This window comes from Pygocentrus nattereri, chromosome 29 (assembly GCF_015220715.1).
Source record: "Pygocentrus nattereri isolate fPygNat1 chromosome 29, fPygNat1.pri, whole genome shotgun sequence".
Classification (NCBI taxonomy): domain Eukaryota; kingdom Metazoa; phylum Chordata; class Actinopteri; order Characiformes; family Serrasalmidae; genus Pygocentrus; species Pygocentrus nattereri.
In genome coordinates this window covers 21,120,035-21,137,507 of record NC_051239.1, presented here as the reverse complement: position 1 = coordinate 21,137,507, position 17,473 = coordinate 21,120,035, and the positions used below count along the sequence as shown (strand labels likewise).

The 17,473-nt window shown below is 38.3% G+C and overlaps 1 protein-coding gene across 1 annotated transcript; it reads left to right on the top strand.

The window, feature by feature from the left end:
* The first annotated feature begins 2,456 nt into the window (after positions 1-2,456).
* On the top strand, positions 2,457-16,463 carry actr5 (actin related protein 5). Its single transcript, XM_017709509.1, has 9 exons — positions 2,457-2,873; positions 5,254-5,492; positions 6,651-6,820; positions 7,912-8,129; positions 8,302-8,439; positions 11,161-11,265; positions 11,434-11,573; positions 11,982-12,114; positions 15,057-16,463. Exons 1-9 carry the CDS (start codon positions 2,490-2,492, stop codon positions 15,363-15,365), a joined length of 1,836 nt encoding a protein of 611 aa, XP_017564998.1. The 5' UTR covers positions 2,457-2,489; the 3' UTR covers positions 15,366-16,463.
* Positions 16,464-17,473: the final 1,010 nt, after the last annotated feature.

The window sequence follows — 17,473 nt, the reverse complement described above, 5'->3', positions numbered from 1 at the left end:
ACTAACTAAGAGACTATGTGCTATGCTGCACGAAAGTAAGGCAGCACCATCCCGCGTGGGGTGGACACCATCCCTACCTAAAAGACCAGGCTTGCCCTCAAACATTAGCCAGTTGTCTATAAAGCCCACATGATTGTCCGTACACCACTTGGACATCCAGCGGTTCAGCGAAGAAAGCCGAAGAAAGTACATCAACAGAGCCTGTTTTAATGCTAAAATTTATGCTGGAACTATGCTTGATGAGGAAACTGAGGTGCAGCAAAATGCTAAAAGGTACGCATTCACGGCAAAATGCACAAATAGCATCCTCTTTGTCCTTCTCTGAAACCCAGGAGAGAAAGGCACTTCGAATTATGGTCGAAGGCCCACAAAAGTAGCAGTGACATGTGTCAAAGTCCTCTACAAGAAAAATGAATACAATTTTGTTTTTTGGTGTTATTTGCAACACAAGGTTCCATTTTGACCTGTAAAAAAGATGTAAAATTATTTATAATGTCATCAACAAAAATAAAATGTGATGTACATACATGCTAGAAAGAGATATACAGATAATCTAATGCTGAACCCATAAAATGTTCTAAACTGTGTGTATTCACATGGGTGAGCAGAGCTATATGGCTAAAAGCAAAAAAAATTTAACGTTTCCAAGCATTTGTGTTCATTTAACTTTGGAAAAGCAGAAGTATATTAAATACTAAAAAATCACCAAGATCTTCCCTCTTTTAATGTAGAGCCAGTTTATGGGTCACGACTCATTTCTCTTTGATTTTATTAGAGGTTACCGTTTTAACCATACGTTAACTTTATTAAATGGACAAAGTAATCAAACCCACCTCGGTACCAGCAGAGGTACCACCCTCTAGCGTTCTGCAGTCTTTGCAGCTTTTGATATAACGGCAGAAATAGGAACGCGACAGGCTCCATTTAAACCCCAGGATCTGGCTCCGCCTGATTTTGCCAGAGAAGTCTTCTGGATATTTTGGCACACTGTGGATAGAGAGCTAAAAACCCCCAACTAACGGCCAAATTACCATTCCAAAAACATTGGAAATCACTAATAAAATCTGACGAAAACCTCGTCGTTTGTACCGTTTAGCTCAGTAACTCACAAAAGTGTTTCTGGGTTATTCTGACTACTGCGCATGTGCAAAACGACCCGCTGATTTCGAGCGTGACTGCAAAACGCCAGAGGGCGTTTCTGAGGAGCCCGGCCTCTTCCTGCTCCTGCTCCTGCTCCTGCTCCTGAACACTGCTTAAACACTCACACACCTGAACAGCTGAAGTGCCCTACTTAATTCTATTTATTAACCAGAACAGCAACAGGTAAAAATAAATGCAGCATTCATGTTCTAAACTGGCTCCGTTAACTTCTTTAGCTGTGTACGTGGCTCCGAATCCCCAAATGACTCTTTGTTTGACACAACTTGTACTGTATGGATGAAGGAGACATTCATTTCATGAACTAGTGCACTGCCTTGCAGAGTAGGGAGCCACTGGATATTTAGGTTGTTGATAAAACATACCCTTGAGTCATTATTAATAAAAGGTTTTGCAGCAATCATTATTAATGAAATTAATTATTAAAATATGATATAGAGTAATTCTAACCAAGGCCGGCAGGCTTAGTTAGGGGAAAGTTAGGCCTAATGCTTTCAGGCGAGAGGCTGTCTGTGCCAGGCAGTGTTAGAAAGCCTTGAGAGATAAGCGAACATCTCCAAGTAAAGAAATACGGCCTGTTCACTAAAAGCAAGCAAGCTTTTATTGAGGAGATAGATAAGCAGCGAGCAAAGACGGGTAGTAACTCTTAAATAATGAAAAACCCATTATATAGAAGTCGTAGAAATGGTCTTTGTCAGACAAAGCAGGTATATAGACAGGTGTCTAAAAGTAAATTTAACATAGCGAATATAATGAAAGCCAGTGGGAACCCTGGGATGTTCAGAGAGGAGGAGTGATGACCATATTCAAAAAACACTATAAAAACTGATGCAATGTGTTGGATCTTTGCATCTTGGCTGCGGGAGCCGACGTGTCACCTGAAACTTAATAAATGAAGATGGGAGCTTTTCATGTCCTTCCAAAGAAACATCGGCCGAAGTTTGGTTTTTCATCGTCTCCATTCTTGCAAGAAAACTTTTAAACCTTTTTGTCTGTATTACTTTTAGGTAGTTTGCAAGAACGTTTCCAATCTTTTGATTTAATAACTTTTTTTATATTAGAAAACAGGTTAAATTAAAATTAGGATATTAATTTTAAAATGAATTAGTTGTAACATAACACTAGGTCTGGATCCCGACAAGAGCGTCACCCCGAGTGTAGTACTTTAAGGTATAATTCTACAAAAGTCCGAACTCGTGAAAACGCAGTAGATCGTTTTTATCCGACTGCTGGTTTTCAGAAGCTGCTTCTATGCGTAGGGCGCAGCGGAACGTTATACGCAGCGCGCATGTCTCTTCCGGTTCTATTTTGGTGTGACATCCATTTTCAAAATGACGTCCGCCACCGGTGCGGCGGGTAAAATATTTCAGTTTCAGGACGTAAAGTTTTCACCCGACGCCCTGTTCGAGGTGAAGCCGGAATGTCTCCAGCCTTCGCCGGCTCCGATAGTGGTGGATAACGGCTCGTTCCAGACCCGAGCAGGCTGGGCGTGTAGCGGAGCAGAGCTCAGCGGCCCGAGCGTGCTGTTCAGATCAGTAGCGGCGAGGAGCAGAGGGGCGGCCAGGAGCGAGACACAGGTGGGCAACGACATTCCCAACCTGGAACCGCTCCGCTGGCTCCTCAAGAGTCAGTTCGACCGCAATGTTGTAGTCAATTTTGAGATACAGGAACTCATGCTCGACTACATCTTCGTTCACCTCGGGATTGGAACAGAGGTAAGAGCAGCGAGAGCGCAGTGCTGTGTGTCGCAGTGGCGGCTGTGTCCTAAAGCCCTTTAAGTCCCGCTGTCTTCCTCTCTGTCTTCCCTCCGCTGGTCGTCTAGTATCTCAATAGATTATTAGATGAAATTTAATAAGAAGTGTTTTTCAGGACTACTGGAACATGGAGAGGAAACATGATTAAAAGAACACATTCACCCACATATAACTCACATAACCTCTCACGGGAAGGCTTAACTAAGACAGAAGCTTAAAGAAAGAAATCAGCAGAGAAATAAAGATATACAGAGAGAAAATGGTGGGGATGAGCGCACCCACAGGCGTCTTCCCCCAACACAGACTTGGTCAAAGCAGTTATACCTTCGTGCACATTCTGTGTAAATTATACAACCACACATACAATTGCTGATTCATCGTTACAATTCAAAACTACTATAATGCAGACTTTTATGGGCTCCGAAATAAAACTGAACACACACACATATACATCTTCTAAGCCGCTTCTCCTTCTGGGTCGCGGGGGGTGCTGGAGCCTATACCAGCTGTCATTGGACGAAAGGCAGGATACACCCTGGACAGGTCGCCAGTCCATCGCAGGGCAAAACTGATTGAACACAGTGTAATAAATTAGATTCAGTCAGCAAAGACGGTGTCCCTCAAGTGCATCTCAATGACATCAGCAAGAGGCACTCATTGCAGGTTTTTGTATTGTCATCTTTCACCCAATTATACAATGATGGAATACCCAGTTCCAACTCCTGAACTGTAGGCCGTTGCCATATGTGGTAGAATAGAATTGAATGAGCTTAAACAAGTCCTTATCTCAAGGAACATGTCACAGGCCTCACAGAGGCCCAAATAACACCCAGTATGCAACAATAACCATTATGTCCTGCATCATCCTGAAATGACTGTGTTCTGTTGTAGTATGCAGCATGTCATGAAGACAGCAGTAGTAGCTTCAACTAGTTGTATCAACTCAGTCAGTATGCAAGCTGTATGTAGTGGCCATTTCAAACAGTGCCAGAAAATAAACAGAATCTGGTGCATTAATGAAACCCTAAAAGACCACAGACAATTTTTTTCCATTCAGTTTTCCAGTAATAACAGGTTAATCATTATGGAAACATAGCAAGTGCTTTTTTTTTTTTGAGATAAGAATTTTTCTTTAGCTCTCAAAGACATATTTGTGAAAACTAAACTTTTATTTCCCTTGAAGTAACATCATAGTTGAGATTTGAGATTTTACAACAGGAATAGAATTAAATTGCTGAGGGCTGGAGGACTGAGGTCATGAAGCAATGTTACGCAGGTCATAAAGCAATGGCCTCTATACTCCGTGGACTTAATGTCAAATTGTGAGCCATTGGAATGCATGGCAGGACCAGTGGTCCACTACAAATTGTAGAAACAGGGGAAAGATGAGTGTTGGGTTCACATAGTTATATGCATATAATCATAGTGTTGTCTGCTGAGCAGAGGTTGTTAAACTCATACAACATGCTTTTCATTCATTGTAATTTTGTGAAGTCAATTGAGATACTGTACATTTCTGAGCATCATTTTGTAGTCAGCAGCCCTCCTACTGAGCTCTGTGGTAAAATGCTCCAAAACTGATAGAAATTGTCCTTTATTTATCTAATAAATGTCACTTGATCCCTTGTATTATGTGGCTGTTAAGGGTCAAAATGCAAATATTGCTACTTCCATCCTGAAAGCAAGCTAACAGCCTGTGCAGTGAACTGACGTCACATTAAAGTAAGGTTAATACTAGTGGGTGTAATGATACACTCAAACCATGATTCAGTTGTATTCACCATTCTGGGTCATGATTTAGTTTGGTATTCAAACAACGTAGTAGTACAAGGTAAGATTTTTTGCATTGAAATATCACAGTGTCACAATGCATAATTGCTACTATGCTGTTAAATTATCACAATAACAGGCCACTCTATTCGTAGGCATCTACTGCCAAAGCTACTGTGTGTGGGGTTTTTCGGTGACAATGCCAGTCTTATGATGTCAGTTCAAAAGTATTAGCTTGCGTGTAGCAATATTTGTATTCAACTACTTAAAAATCTTGAAAGATGTGGTAAGTCAAATGACTCATTAATATTTGGAGTAAGAATGTAGATAGGACAAAACATATTGAATTTGGAATGTTTTTAGTGTTTTCCACAGCGTTGTTTTTTGAGAGCACCATTAATGTTTTCCATAGACAGTCTTTGTTCGGGCATGTCATTTGACTCTTCTAGGAGAGAAAGACAAAATTAGACAGCAGGGTCTGTTTACACTAGTATAAATGACATCTGCCATATTAGATTACTGGGATGCCCCCAACCTCTGTGTTTTAAAAGCTCTGTCTTTGTGTTCACAGGGTCATGTGGAGCACCCACTGGTCCTCACAGAGGCTCCATGCAACCCACTTCATTGCAGGCAGATGATGTCAGAGCTGCTGTTTGAATGTTATGGTGTCCCACAGGTGGCATATGGTGTTGATAGCTTATTCAGTTTCTACAGCAACAATACACAGTGCGGACTGAAACCACCACACACTGGTTTGGTGATATCATCTGGATATCACTGCTCTCATGTGTTACCATTCATCAATGGCAGGTGCAAAGCTTTCCATTCTTTTCTGTTCTTCATTGTACTCTGTATTACCTAAATGTAGTTGTCTGTATTTCAGGCTGGGATTTGTTAGGACTGGGTTGGACTAATTATTTTTCCCCCCTCTGATATCCATTCCAGCATTTCTACTGATAACTGCTAATACCTGATGTCAGAGCTGTGGCATCAGTATGTAGTTTATATTGTATGGCTGGATGATAAATTTGTTGTTATCGCAGTAAGACGGGCATATGATGGGCAAGTGCGAAGACCTTGTATGACTTTGACAAGGGATTAAACTTCTGTAGTACAAGTCACAGGAATTTTTATGATGGTTCTGGGAGGAAAGTGTCACAAATACATGCATTGCACTCTGCTGCGTATGGGGCTGAGTAGCTGCAGACCAGTCAGAGTACTCATGCTAACCCCTGTGTACTGTCGAAAGCACCTATTAGAAGAAGACAAGCTAATAGTACACCAGTAGTCCCTAATGGCAGTTGCCTCTTTGCAGGATAATGTGCCATGACACACTGCACATGTTGTGCAGGAATAATTTGAGGAACATGATGAAGAATTCAGAGTGTTGTTCTGGTCTGCAAATTCCCTAGATCTCAGTTCGATCAAGCATTTGTGGGATGTGCTGGGGCAAGCAATCCAATCCACAGCGGCTCGGTCTCATACCTTACAGGACTTAAAGGATCTGCTGCTAATGTCTTGCTGCCAGATACCACAGAGCACATTCAGAGCGCTTGTAGTCACCATGATACAGTGGGTCAGTGCTGTTTTCGCAGCCAGCAGTGTGTCAGGCATAATGTTCTGGCTCATTATTATGTTTAGATTTTAGGGAATGCTTTCTAAAAGCATTAAAATGCACAAAGTATGTTTGCACTTGAAAGTAAGTAGTTATTAGTATTTCATGTTTATTAGTATACTGAAATTGTTGTTTCCATATTTTTAATGAAAGGTGCTCTTTTGGTTAAGAGAGAGTATTAGGTGTCTGTTTATTCAGCCAAAAATAGTGCTTGTACTTAATCATAATTTACTGCTTCTCTTATCGTCAACATGATATCCAACAGCGTAATTGAATATTGCATTTCATGTCCAGATTGTGTAGCCCTATTGTAAGTCTTCGCTAATATTGTGTGTTTGTGTGTGCACGCACAGACTGGATGCTTTTAACTGTAAGCGGATCAACATTGGGGGTAGTCACACAGCAGCTTACATGCAAAGACTTCTACAGCTGAAATATCCTGCTCACCAGGCAGCCATCACACCCAGCCGCATGGAGGAGCTGCTGCACCATCACTGCTATGTTGCTGTGGATTACCAGCAGGGTAATGCCCACATAAACACCCTAATTTACACATTAACTACCCTGGACACCACCTTTCATAGAAATTATAGTCATGTATTAGCTGTATTTGAATTGTTTTGTTATTTTACAGGATGACATTATAATGCCACTTTATTTTCTGAACAAGTAAGATGTTTCTGTTCACTTCAGAATTCATCCTCCAGCTATCGTTGAGAGTTAAGCACGAGTGACACAGTTATAATAGCAGTAATATGATATATTTTAGATATTTTTTTTCTACATACTGTCCTTTTTCTCATTACTTTGAAGCAGGTTAATCAACATCTCATCTCTCTGTAAAATTTTGTCACATCTTCTGATACAGCCTCTAAGATATTTGATGCATGTCTGTATGGCAGTCTTGACACATCTATGCCTCTATCTTGCAGAATCTTCTTGATGTTAAGTAGATAAAGTCAGCCTAATATCACAATGTACCTTTATTTGACCGTATTACAGTTTATTGAGCTAATGTGAGACCATAGATTATGCCACAAAAAAAGAGATCTAACCACAGTTGTCTCTCTGGCCCTATCTCACACACTCAAAAATAAACCCTAGAGCTAAATGGAAATTCTTCTCTCTCCTTTCCCAGCTCTGTTATACCCAACAATCAGCAGGGTGCCCAGCTTAAACAACATGACCCACGGACAGTACGGACAGTATTTCCATAACTAGTTTCCAAAGCATTAGCTATAAGAAGAGGACTTGTCACTGCAAAATGTGGCCTTATTTTACCTTTCTTATTCATGGTTCACTGGTCATATTAAGAACAATTCATCATATATATCATTTAAAAGATTAATTTCATGATCTTTCATGATTTTTTTTTGTCATCTTCCAGTGATCTTCCATGATTTACCTCATGTTTTGAGTTTTAATTATAATCACTGTGCAGCAGCGGCCAGGCAAAAATAATATTAACCAGTATCATATTTCACAACTCGCCCATCTATCATCGAGCAAAACACTGAGCTATTTCAGAGACCCTCCTAGATAGAGCATTTAAACTGTCAATTTATGAATTAAAGAATTAAGAAGTCTTGCACTGGCTCCAATATCCCTCCTCAGAGCTTGAGAAGTGGCGGAGTGCAGAATTCTACGAGGAAGAGGTTCACCGCATGCAGTTACCGTTCTCCGGGAAGGTTGCAGGTGCGTTTGCGAGTGTGGAGGAGAGGCAGGAGAAACGAGTGCAGCAATTGCGGAGGTTAGAGGAGCTTAACAATCGGCATAGAGAAGAGAAACTGCAGCAAGATCAGGAGAAACTGGACACATTGCTTGCAGTGCAGGTACATACCTTCCAGGAGTTCATGAAAAAATGTAATGGAAAAACGTTATTTCAGTATTATTATACACACATGTTCAAATACCAAGCTGTCCAGATAGTAAGATACTGTATTTGTGTGGGTTATTGATGACCCTCTTGTAGTTACACAAAACAAAATGTCTCTCTGCGTGTAGGAGCTGCTGGAAGAAGGCGCAGTGGAGCAGTTTCACAGGCGTCTGATGGAGCTGAACATGGACTCCGCTGAGGAACTGCAGTCGTACATCCACAAACTCAGCCTGAGTGTGGAGCAACACAGGCTAGCCAGAGCAGAGGTATGTATGTGTCAGTAAAGACAGAAATTCAGTTCTTTGCCCCCTGCATAGGTTAAAAATTAATTGGCGATGATGCACATTATAGGTTGTACCATATGCTGTGTCAACTATATTTGACACTGTCATTGATCAAAATGGTTAATTGATAGTAAAAGACAAATTGTATTTATTTTTTTCCCCTCACAAGTTTTTTTCCCCAAAAATAGACTACAACGTCTGTCACATCATTATCGCGCAGCCCACTTAACCCAGGCACCGTGCAATAGGTTTTGTTGTTCAAATGTATTAATCTCTACAGTTGATTCTGAAAAATGTTTTGCTGTTATACTTTATTTCTATTATATTCTTGTATAATTGCAAAATTAATCACAGTTGAATCACAGCTAGGTTAGCTGCTAGGTTTAACATAACATGCCCCATTGCCATTATAATATTTTGAAATCATTAGCTGCCTAATGCAGCAGCCTAGGTTAGATAATATATAAACAAACATAAATATAAACATTTAGAAAATCCCCTCCATTTCAAACTTCAAATTGCAGCAACCTCTTCTAGCTCCTACTCTTCCACTATGGCATGTCTGTAGCCACAGAGTGCAAACTGTGGGCAAGACTCCACACTTTTTACAGTGGTTCTAGTACATTTTCATCTCATTATTAAAAATATTGTACATTTCAGTTCATTTTCAGTGTTATGTAGGACACTTTCAGTGGGGGACAAAGTGCACAAATCATGTACTTGAGTTAAAGTAGAGATACCCAAGGTAAAATATTACTCCAGTAAAAGCAGAAGTCTTCCCTTTAAACCTCCACTTGAGTAAAAGTGCAAAAGTATTTGCCTTCAAATGTACTTAAGTATTGAAAGTAAAAGTGCTAAAAGATTAAATATGACTCTAATGTCCAAACAAGCCTCTTGCTTCATTAACTAATTTTAGATGAAAATACTCTGTCACTCTTGGTAAACCAATCTTTTAATAGAATGTGATTAGTCTGACACTGATGTGTATTAAGATTAAAAGCACAAAACATTGAAGGCAAACAATTTCCATTAGGTAGAACCAACTGGCTGTGAAATAATTTGTGAGCAAGCAAAGATTTATTTATTTATAAACTTCATTACAAGTTTAATAAAAACTTGTTTTAAACACAGATTCACAAATGAGTTTTACTTTACTATATTGCATCTGTAGGTCTCTGTTCATAAACATAAACTAGCCAAAACAAATTTACTATAAAATTCAGATAAAGGCCACATGCCAGTCACAACTGCATATACAGTGTACATATATGTTGTGGTCTATTTACACAAAGTTAGGTTAGTTCATCATTTATGTTGCATAGATACTCCCAAAATTTTATGCTGCTGCGCTGACATTGAACCGTGTGCTGCACTGGGTCGGTATGACCAGCAAGTCAAAACAAGCTCAAAACAAAGTGCACACTGTGCCCTCATTGGTGTTCTTGCTTTGCGCTTCTTTTGTTTTGACATGTTATGTTTTTATTCACAGATGAGCCAAAAGGAACAACAGATTTCTCAAAATGTAGTGGATGAAAAAGTCAGATATTTGACTTTGAAATGTAGTGGAATGATAGTAAAGAGTCACCCAAATTGGAAAAACTTCAGTAAAGTACAGATATACAGAACAAACTACTTATGTACAGTAACAAATTACATTTACTAAGTTACTGTACACCACTAGACCCTTTTGACTAGCTAACTAGCTGTACTAAGTAGCTAGTTTTTGGTGAGCTGTGTAGAACAAAAACTGAGCGTTACAATTTTTATTATGTTATAGGCCACACAGCCACACTATGATCAGTTAACTAAATAAATTCAACAGGTTTTGAAATATTTGGGTTTTTGGACATTCACACATTTGTATTGCAGGTTTAATTAATTAATGTTCAGTGTTCGTGTTCCCAGTCCCAGTCCTGGTCCTAGAGTACCTCCTGTGTTGCATATTTTTGTGTTCTTCCTACTCTAATACACCTGATCCAAATAATCAGCACATTAACAAACCTTTCTGGAGGTGTAGTGGGTGTGTTGGAACTGGAAACTCTAAAAGAGTACAACAAGGTTGCATGGGTACAACAAGATTGAATATGCTGGTCTGAAACTTGTAAGCTTGCTTATTAAAAGAATAATTGAATGGCTACTTCAAGCTAGCCTACAGACTACTGTTGTTGTTATCTATTTTTGCTATTAGGTTTATTATTTTTATATGTACCACAATTTGGGTTGATTTTGGTTCTTTTCCTTAGAGCTCACAAGGAATACTTTAAAGATACTTAGCAGTTAAAAGTAATACAAAATGGGTTTTCTAATTTAAAAAGCATGGAGTCTATAAATGTTAGTGATAATAACTTCTCAAACGTTTTGCTGCACCATATAGAGCTTCAACTGCTCTACTATGTAAATATTTTTTATCTGTGTGATGTTTATGACACTCAAACATTTTCAGACCTGTTCGGAGGTGGTTTCATAAGAATAACCCATTAGCCTATTCAACAGGGCTGTACTAGTTGTCTTTTGGTATTTAACAACTTTGACGGAACCACAGTTTTAAAGTCATTTTAAGCTTGTGTTCTTGTTAAATTTAATTTAGGAATAAAGCTGGAATGAGGTCCGCACATCTGGATTTCTTTAAAAATGTCGAAAAGTGACTTATTTTCACACACCTTTTATTATTTAATAAATTATTCTGTGTCTTTTTCATGTTAGATCATAGAGCTGGAGCAGCCTATGGATGAAGGTGATGGAGTGAATCAGATTGAAGCTGATTTAGGAGATGAGAGCACAGAGCCTGAAAAAGCTGGAAATATCCAGGTTATCACACACTGCTACATCTTTAAGCATATCAACACTAGCTTTTCTAGTGCAAGTTTTCTATTGGAGACCTTAGTTGCTGTTGTTACAGCTATTTTAACTTTTTTTAGGATATGGTATGTTGCATTCCTTTTGTTATTTTACTTACTCCTCATGTTGTGTGTCCAGCCAGTGTTTAACATGGCAGAGTACCACCAGCTCTTTGTGGGAACTGAGAGACTGCGTGCCCCAGAAGTTCTGTTTCGCCCTTCTCTGATTGGTGAAGAGCAGATGGGACTTATTGAGACGCTACAGTTTGTACTGGAACAGTGAGCAAAAAATTTATATTTTTTAAAATCCCTTTATCAGTCTAATCAGAGATGGGCACAGTTGATTATTGTTTAGTTAACAGTTAATTAGGGACTTAATTAATTAAGCATTAAGCAGAAACTTCTTTAACTGTCTGTTTTAATTGTTAACGGTCTAACATATGCTGACATTTTTAGATGTAACAATGAAGACATCTGAGAAAGTCGCTTAATTGTTCCTACACAGAGTTTGTGACTGTCATTGAGTTTGTGCAATGGCCTCTTTCCTTTCTATTACAGAATGTTGCTAGTGTTGGCATCCTAATTGAAACAGCTTTAAAATTACAACGAAATAGACTAAATGAGCATTTCCAAGCATGTGTGCATGTACCATGTGCTGGTGTTAAGGACTGTGTTTATGTTTGTAAGGTACTCTCCAGAGCAACAGGCCATGCTGGCTGAGAATGTGTTTCTGACTGGAGGGAATCTGCTGTATCCTGGAGTCAAGGACAGAGTGGAGAGAGAACTGCTCGCTATGAGGCCCTTCCAGTCACACTTTAAGGTAACAGAGAGACACACATTTATGCTTTGGGGCTTTGGAAAAATGTAAAGAACATACAGTATATAATTTCATTTCTGTACCAGGTACTGTTCGCTAAGCTGAAATGTGTGAAGAGAAAACAAAATGTAGGAGGTGAAGAATTGTTGCTCACATGTTGAAAATATAAAGGCACATTTATTAAAAATCTTAAGCTTTTTTTTTTTTTAAATTTGCTGTCACTGATGATGTAAAGTGTACAGTTCTGCAGAGAACAAACTTAAATATACAATTTTTTCTGCAAATTTTAGTTAATAATTTTGCTGAGTTTAACAAATTGGGGGAGGAATAAAACATCAAATATAAAATGGATCATAACTTTGCACAGGCATTTTATTTTAAATGTTTTTCCAATATGTTAAATTGTGCAAATAAACAGTAATTTTGCATTTCTGTGTACAGTAATTTTTACTCAACAAAACGTAATTTGAAACTTAAAACTGCAAAACATTTGCCTGCGTACGTGTGTGTATTGATAGTTTCACTGCTGACTGTAATTAATAGCAGACAGAAGTTATCCCATGGCTGAAATCTCACTCAGAAGTTCAAAATGTCTGTCCTGAAAAACAAGTGATATTATATAATATGGATATGTTGTACAATCAGCATAGTGAGCAAGATAATGAAATGTTCTGTTATGGTCATCATAAATTGATTAAATACAGGAATGGGTAAATTGGGCCTTTCCATGTAATCCCACATCCAAATAATAACATTTATAACTAGATGTGCATTTCCTGAAGGAACTGCAAGAATGCTTGAAAAGAGCTGCAGGTGTGTGTCTGTCTGTGTGTCTGTCTGTGTGAGAGGGAGAGATGTATGTGTTTGAGGGGGTGGGTCATTCGAATTAACTGTCACTCTGTAATTATGCAGCTCTTAGTGGAGAATCCTTGTTTGAGTCTGATTTGCACCCTCTGAACAAACATTCATAACTCAGGAAATGTTTACTCTATCGCTTAAATGGATAGATGGTGTGAGATAAGACCCCTTGAGGATTATTTTGGTGTAATGTTGTGTGTATTGAGCAGAAAATGTCTGAGTTATGATGAGTTAAACACAGAGAAAATCTTGAAATAAGCAGAATCTGATTTTGAGAAATTTACATGGGAGTGAATGGGGCAGTTTTCTGTGCCTAGTACCAAACAAATGCTCGTAACACTAAAGCTATCTTCGATTAGTGCAAAGTCAGAGATTGAAATCCATTTTGGACTTTAGACTAAAATGCTTTTGCTTTGAATGACAATTTATAAGATCTGAATGCTCACCATTTGACCATGCGAGAAAGGGATACAGCCGCACTTCCTGCTCTAATATGCAAGAGTTTGGCTAAAATAAGGCTCTGTCTTTAGACTAAACCTTTTTGTGCTTTGGTAGTGACATGAAAATATGGGACAGGATTTTTAAAGGTTTTTTTTTTTTTATTAATTTAAAAATTACACTAATGAAAAATGTAATTGTCAACTTTAAAGGTGATTAGAAGGTCTTAAAAAAATGGAAAAGAACCAATTAAGTATTATTTCAACAAGTTAAAATTTAAGGATTAAGGAGGGCCACCTCCAAACAGAAAGTACCCTATAAATGATGATTTTGTATATATTTAGCTTATTACTATCTTAATTAATGCCTTGTTTAGTCATAACATAATCCTTTCTAATTTCAGTGGTCTGAAAACTTTTATTTAATTATTTAACTGTCTGGCTGCAGTTTGAATTAATTTGGTAGGAAATACTATAGATCCTAAACTCTAGACAAGCATTCGAGAGAATATTAGGAATGGACCCTTTAGAAGTGAACTAGATTATAAACACATTAGGCAATGCCTGAAGCAGGGGTTTCAAATTAACTTTAGGTAACAGGCCAAGTTACAGTCAGTCCAATATTAAGTGAGCTGGCACAAAACAAAAATTAGTTAATAGTCCAATAATACATCAACAACTCCTCATATGTTGTCACTTATCTGATAGGTACATTCTGAATGAACAAGTTGAACAAATACAATTTACAAAACCGATTAGACAGTCAGACTACTTCTAAATGCTGAGGATATGTCATCTTTGAAATGAAATAAGAACAGCATCACCTTCCAGATTATTAGAATAGTGTGTGTCTGAATTACACACTTAGTAACACAGTTTCGCCATCTTTACCATTCACCATTCTCAGTCAAGATTTTCTGATGAGTTTTTGCGAGTTTTTCAGTCAGCAACAGGAAAGACCTTTCCCCTGTCGCAGCATAGTTGGAATCATATAATTCTCTAAAATGTCTGTTTGCTGTAGCATTAACATTACCCTACACTGGAACTAAGGGGCTGAGCCCAAACCCTAAAATTCAGCCCCAGACCATTATTCCTCCTTCACCACACATTCCAGTAGGTAGCATTCTTCTGGAATCCAAACCCAGATTTGTCTATCAGAATGTTGAATAATATTTTCATGAAGCACCTGAGGTGCAGCTCATGTCCTGAGAGCCAGTCTGTAGTGAGTGGTACTGCTATGCACTTCCGCACACGGCAGCCCCAGTTTGGGAGTTTGTGTGGTATACCATTTCTTGGCTGAGCTGTTGTTGATATTAGATACTTCCATTTCACAATAACAGTGTTTACCGTTGTCCAGAGCAGTCCACTGAGTTGTGGCAAAGGTTGCATCCTTTAAAATTGCCATGTTTAAAATCTACAATACAACCAATTCTACTGCCAGTGTTTCTTTGAAGATTACTAAATAATTAGGAGGGGTGTCCTCATACATTTGGCCATATAGTGCACTTGAAAACTAGCTGGAATTAACTAAATCTAACTAAGAATGCTACCTACTGGAATACATAGGGACAACAGTGAAGTTTGGTAGAGGAGGGGCTTTATTTCTGGGACTAAACTCTGGGATTAATTGGCTCTTCCTCTGTGCCTCAGGTCTCTCTGACATCTCACCCGGCTTTGGATGCATGGTTTGGAGCACGGGATTGGGCTTTGAGGAACCCAGTTGGATCTGAAGGTTGGATCAACAGGCAGGACTATGAAGAAAAAGGAGGAGAGTACCTGAGTGAGCACTGGGCCTCCAACATCTTCATCCCCATGAGGATCAGTAAACCAACCCAACGTGCCAATGAAGTATCACTGTCCTCCACAGAACAGTCACAGGACGTTAACACAGCTACAAGCTTGGACATTGATGTTATCCCTGATTCAGACGGTGGGACTTTAGAGGCCTTGATGTCTTAATAGAGTGATTGCGTATCACGTCACATTTCACCACATTACATACTTTGATAAAGGAGCTACGCATGCTTTAAAAGTATTGAAGCAAGATTTTTCTTTTGTAGAGTAGCAGCCTACACATCTCTGAAAACAAATTTCATTTCAGCACCTACAGTTCTGAACAATTCAGGCAAAAGCAGAGTGAGTGCAAGCATTAGAGGTGGGGTCCATAGTAACACATGGATGGCTAATTGTAACAGTCTGGTAAAATTATGCAAAATATAATTCATTCAGTACTGTTCTTAGTTTTACGTTATTTGAACCAGACAGGCTTCCAAATTTAAACACATAATATATGTTCTTCAAAACAAACATGAAGAGTGAAAAGAGTGTAGGTCAAGCATGGCATTTTCTATTTTTGGCCACATAGTAAAAGAGCAAATATTATCGTTGTAAAATTGAAATGCATATTTTTACATTACATCTAGAGTACATTATTTATGCACAAAAAATGTTCACAATAACAGACTGCTTTGAATTTAGATGGGGGCATGTGCATTGCAACTAACCCAGCATGTGGAAGCTGTACTTTGCTTCCCTAGCTCTCACAGTGATTTACATACTTCAAATTCTGTGACTTTACAACTCTGTTATAAAACATGAATGAAAAATTGTTACTTTAGGATGGATCATCTCCTTCCTGCCCGGTAAGCAGGTTATATTTCCGATGCAGTAAGCCAACTTTGCACTAAGGTTGTTGCCCAGAAAAATAAAGATTATAATTCCATATTTTCACTCATATCAATTTTTTATTTTGCTTCCATTTTATCTGTACTTAGAAAGCCAAGTAGCTCCTTTAACCTCTTACACTTTAACATGCACTCACCGTACTCATGCATACACCAGAACTCCGATGCTTTTTCAGTTAACTTTTAATGATTCTTCTATCTGGTTCAGGCTTCTATTTGGACCATTCCCGGTTTAAATGTGGACAGTATATCTTGTGTGTGTATATAATAATTATTGGACACATTTTTGTTTTTCATTATGCCTTTTTTAGTGTAGTATAAAAAACTAAACCTGGAAGTTCTTGTGAAAAATAAAATGCATTTTTACTAGCTATTAAGTAGTGATGATATTTACAATAGCAAAGGGTAAATGATATAATTTCTATATGAGATTACTATTTTAGGGTTTAACAGAGCAAAAGAGCTCAGAGATGTGCTTTAGAAGGGGCTACTTGAGTACATCATGAATTAGCTGTATACCTCAATTTGAATATATGAAAATACATGATGATATTACATGTGCTATAAGAGCTAAGTAAGTGCCACTGTAATAATTCGTCACATGACTATATGTCAGTTATAGAAAGTATACAATTTATTTTAGAACCTCTCTTGCCCATACATACACAGTACACAGTGTGTTTGCATATCTAGCCTTTTTGTGTGCTTCACCTACTCCATATTCCCTTTTTCTTCTCCATTTTTAGTGAAAAACAAATATTTAAGGAATGCACCCTTGTTAATGAAACAGTTCAGTCAGAAAAGCTCCTTTTGTTAACAATGCATTAAAGTGGACAACAGAATTCTAATAAGTGACATCATGCTACTGTTAGCCACATCAGCACATCTGATCGAACTATTGCTTCAATCATTTTTATAGCTACAGTTTTTCAAGTGCTTTCATCTTTAGCCTAACTAGAAAGGTGTTATTTGGAAAGCTAATGCTGCTAATAGTAAATGATCCATTTTTCAAGCCAGCTAGTTTTGAATTGATGTTATTTGGGGCAGACATCCTTCACAAGGTGGTGCTATTTCACAGCTATTCTATCCACCAAACCTCCTCACTGTCACATTAATGGACTCAGGAGGACATTTGGAGTCTTGTTGTCTGAGCAAAGCTCAGACCTTTTGATTCAGCACTGAGATAAGTGCCTAGACATTGTAGTTTGTCTTTTTGGCAACCCAACTGCAGATTTGCTATCCCATCATTCAAAGTCCCCAGAGCTTCTTCAGCCTGAGAGTCTGGGCCTCTTTTAGAACAGAAGAAATGGCACAGTGAAGAATTTAGGCCTGGTGTATATTACATGAGAAGAATAGTCTGTTTTCTTTTAACATTTACTTTTA

Coding starts and splice junctions, on each gene's coding strand:
- actr5 (XM_017709509.1), top strand. CDS start 2,490: ATGACGTCCGCCACCGGTGCGGCGGGTAAAATATTTCAGTTTCAGGAC. Junction 5,493..6,650: donor TTACCATTCATCAATGGCAG/GTGCAAAGCTTT, acceptor GTGCACGCACAG/ACTGGATGCTTTTAACTGTA. Junction 11,574..11,981: donor CTACAGTTTGTACTGGAACA/GTGAGCAAAAAA, acceptor TATGTTTGTAAG/GTACTCTCCAGAGCAACAGG.